The sequence below is a fragment of the Sinocyclocheilus grahami genome, unplaced genomic scaffold, assembly GCF_001515645.1.
Source record: "Sinocyclocheilus grahami isolate Dianchi unplaced genomic scaffold, SAMN03320097.WGS_v1.1 scaffold1613.1, whole genome shotgun sequence".
Taxonomy (NCBI): Eukaryota; Metazoa; Chordata; class Actinopteri; order Cypriniformes; family Cyprinidae; genus Sinocyclocheilus; species Sinocyclocheilus grahami.
In genome coordinates, this window is record NW_015506792.1 from 62,638 (window position 1) to 64,005 (window position 1,368).

At 44.9% G+C, this 1,368-nt stretch overlaps 1 protein-coding gene across 1 annotated transcript; it reads right to left on the bottom strand.

Annotated features, from left to right (window-relative positions):
- Positions 1-226: 226 nt before the first annotated feature.
- LOC107571556 (zinc finger protein 79-like) lies at positions 227-1,355 on the bottom strand (the record flags this gene model as incomplete). Its single annotated transcript, XM_016257877.1, has 2 exons — positions 227-275; positions 676-1,355. Coding segments are annotated over 2 exons (729 nt in total), but the record flags the coding sequence as incomplete, so codon positions are not given.
- Between the last annotated feature and the right edge of the window lie 13 nt (positions 1,356-1,368).

Below are 1,368 nucleotides of genomic sequence, written 5' to 3' on the forward strand. Positions count from 1 at the left end.
CTGCGGAGGATGCCACGGAAGCAGCCATCAGCGTCGGCGCCATCTTCGTACTGGCGCCGACATTTATGCATTACTGTGTCTCATTTGATGAGGACACGCGTGGCCTCAGACCTGAAAGTGCTGATCTGAAGATGATCTACTTACTGTGATTGTTTTTTGTGTGTCTGTGTAGAGAAGATGATTGATTGAAACACTTCCCACATGCAGTGCAGTGATATGGTTTCTCTCCAGTGTGGATCCTCTCGTGTGTTTTCTGATTTGCTGACTGACTGAATCTCTTTCCCCCGTCTGCGCATCCTGAAGCACTTGATCAGCGCCGCAGCTCCCCCGACTACAATGTCCAGCAAAACATCAGAATAGTCGAAAACCGGTGAAATGTCAGGTGGTGTGTACTGCCAAATGTCCAGCAATTCGTCTCCGGTGAAACTGATTGCAGAGATAAAACTAAAGACAGGACAAACTAGCAAAAACATAAATACAACTGCGGAGGATGCCACGGAGGCAGCCATCAGCGTCGGCGCCATCTTCGTACTGGCGCCGACATTTATGCATTATTGTGTCTCATTTGATGAGGACACGCGTGGCCTCAGACCTGAAAGTGCTGATCTGAAGATGATCTACTTACTGTGATTGTTTTTTGTGTGTCTGTGTAGAGAAGATGATTGATTGAAACACTTCCCACATGCAGTGCAGTGATATGGTTTCTCTCCAGTGTGGATCCTCTCGTGTGTTTTCTGATTTGCTGACTGACTGAATCTCTTGTCACAGTGTGAACACTTGTATGGTTTCTCTCCAGTGTGGATCCTCTCATGTGTTTTCAGGGCTCCTGACTGATTGAATCTCTTGTCACAGTGTGAACACTTGTATGGTTTCTCTCTGCTGTGGATCGTCTCGTGTGTTTTTAGGTCTCCTGAATCACTGAATCTATTGTCACAGTGTGAACACTTGTACGGTTTCTCTCCAGTGTGAATCCTCTCATGTGTTTTCAGAGCTCCTGACTGACTGAATCTCTTGTCACAGTGTGAACACTTGTATGGTTTCTCTCCAGTGTGGATCCTCTCATGTGTTTTCAGGGCTCCTGACTGATTGAATCTCTTGTCACAGTGTGAACATTTATATGGTTTCTCTCCAGTGTGAATCCTCTCATGTGTTTTCAGAGCTCCTGACTGACTGAATCTCTTGTCACAGTGTGAACACTTGAACGGTTTCTCTCCAGTGTGGATCCTCTCATGCAGTTTTAAACAGTTTGCTGAAGTAAAAGTCTTGTCACACTCAAAGCACATGTACTCTCTCACACCAGTATGTATTTTCTGATGTTCTTTCAAATATTGTAGATGTGAAAAACTCTTTCCACACAAATAACATAAA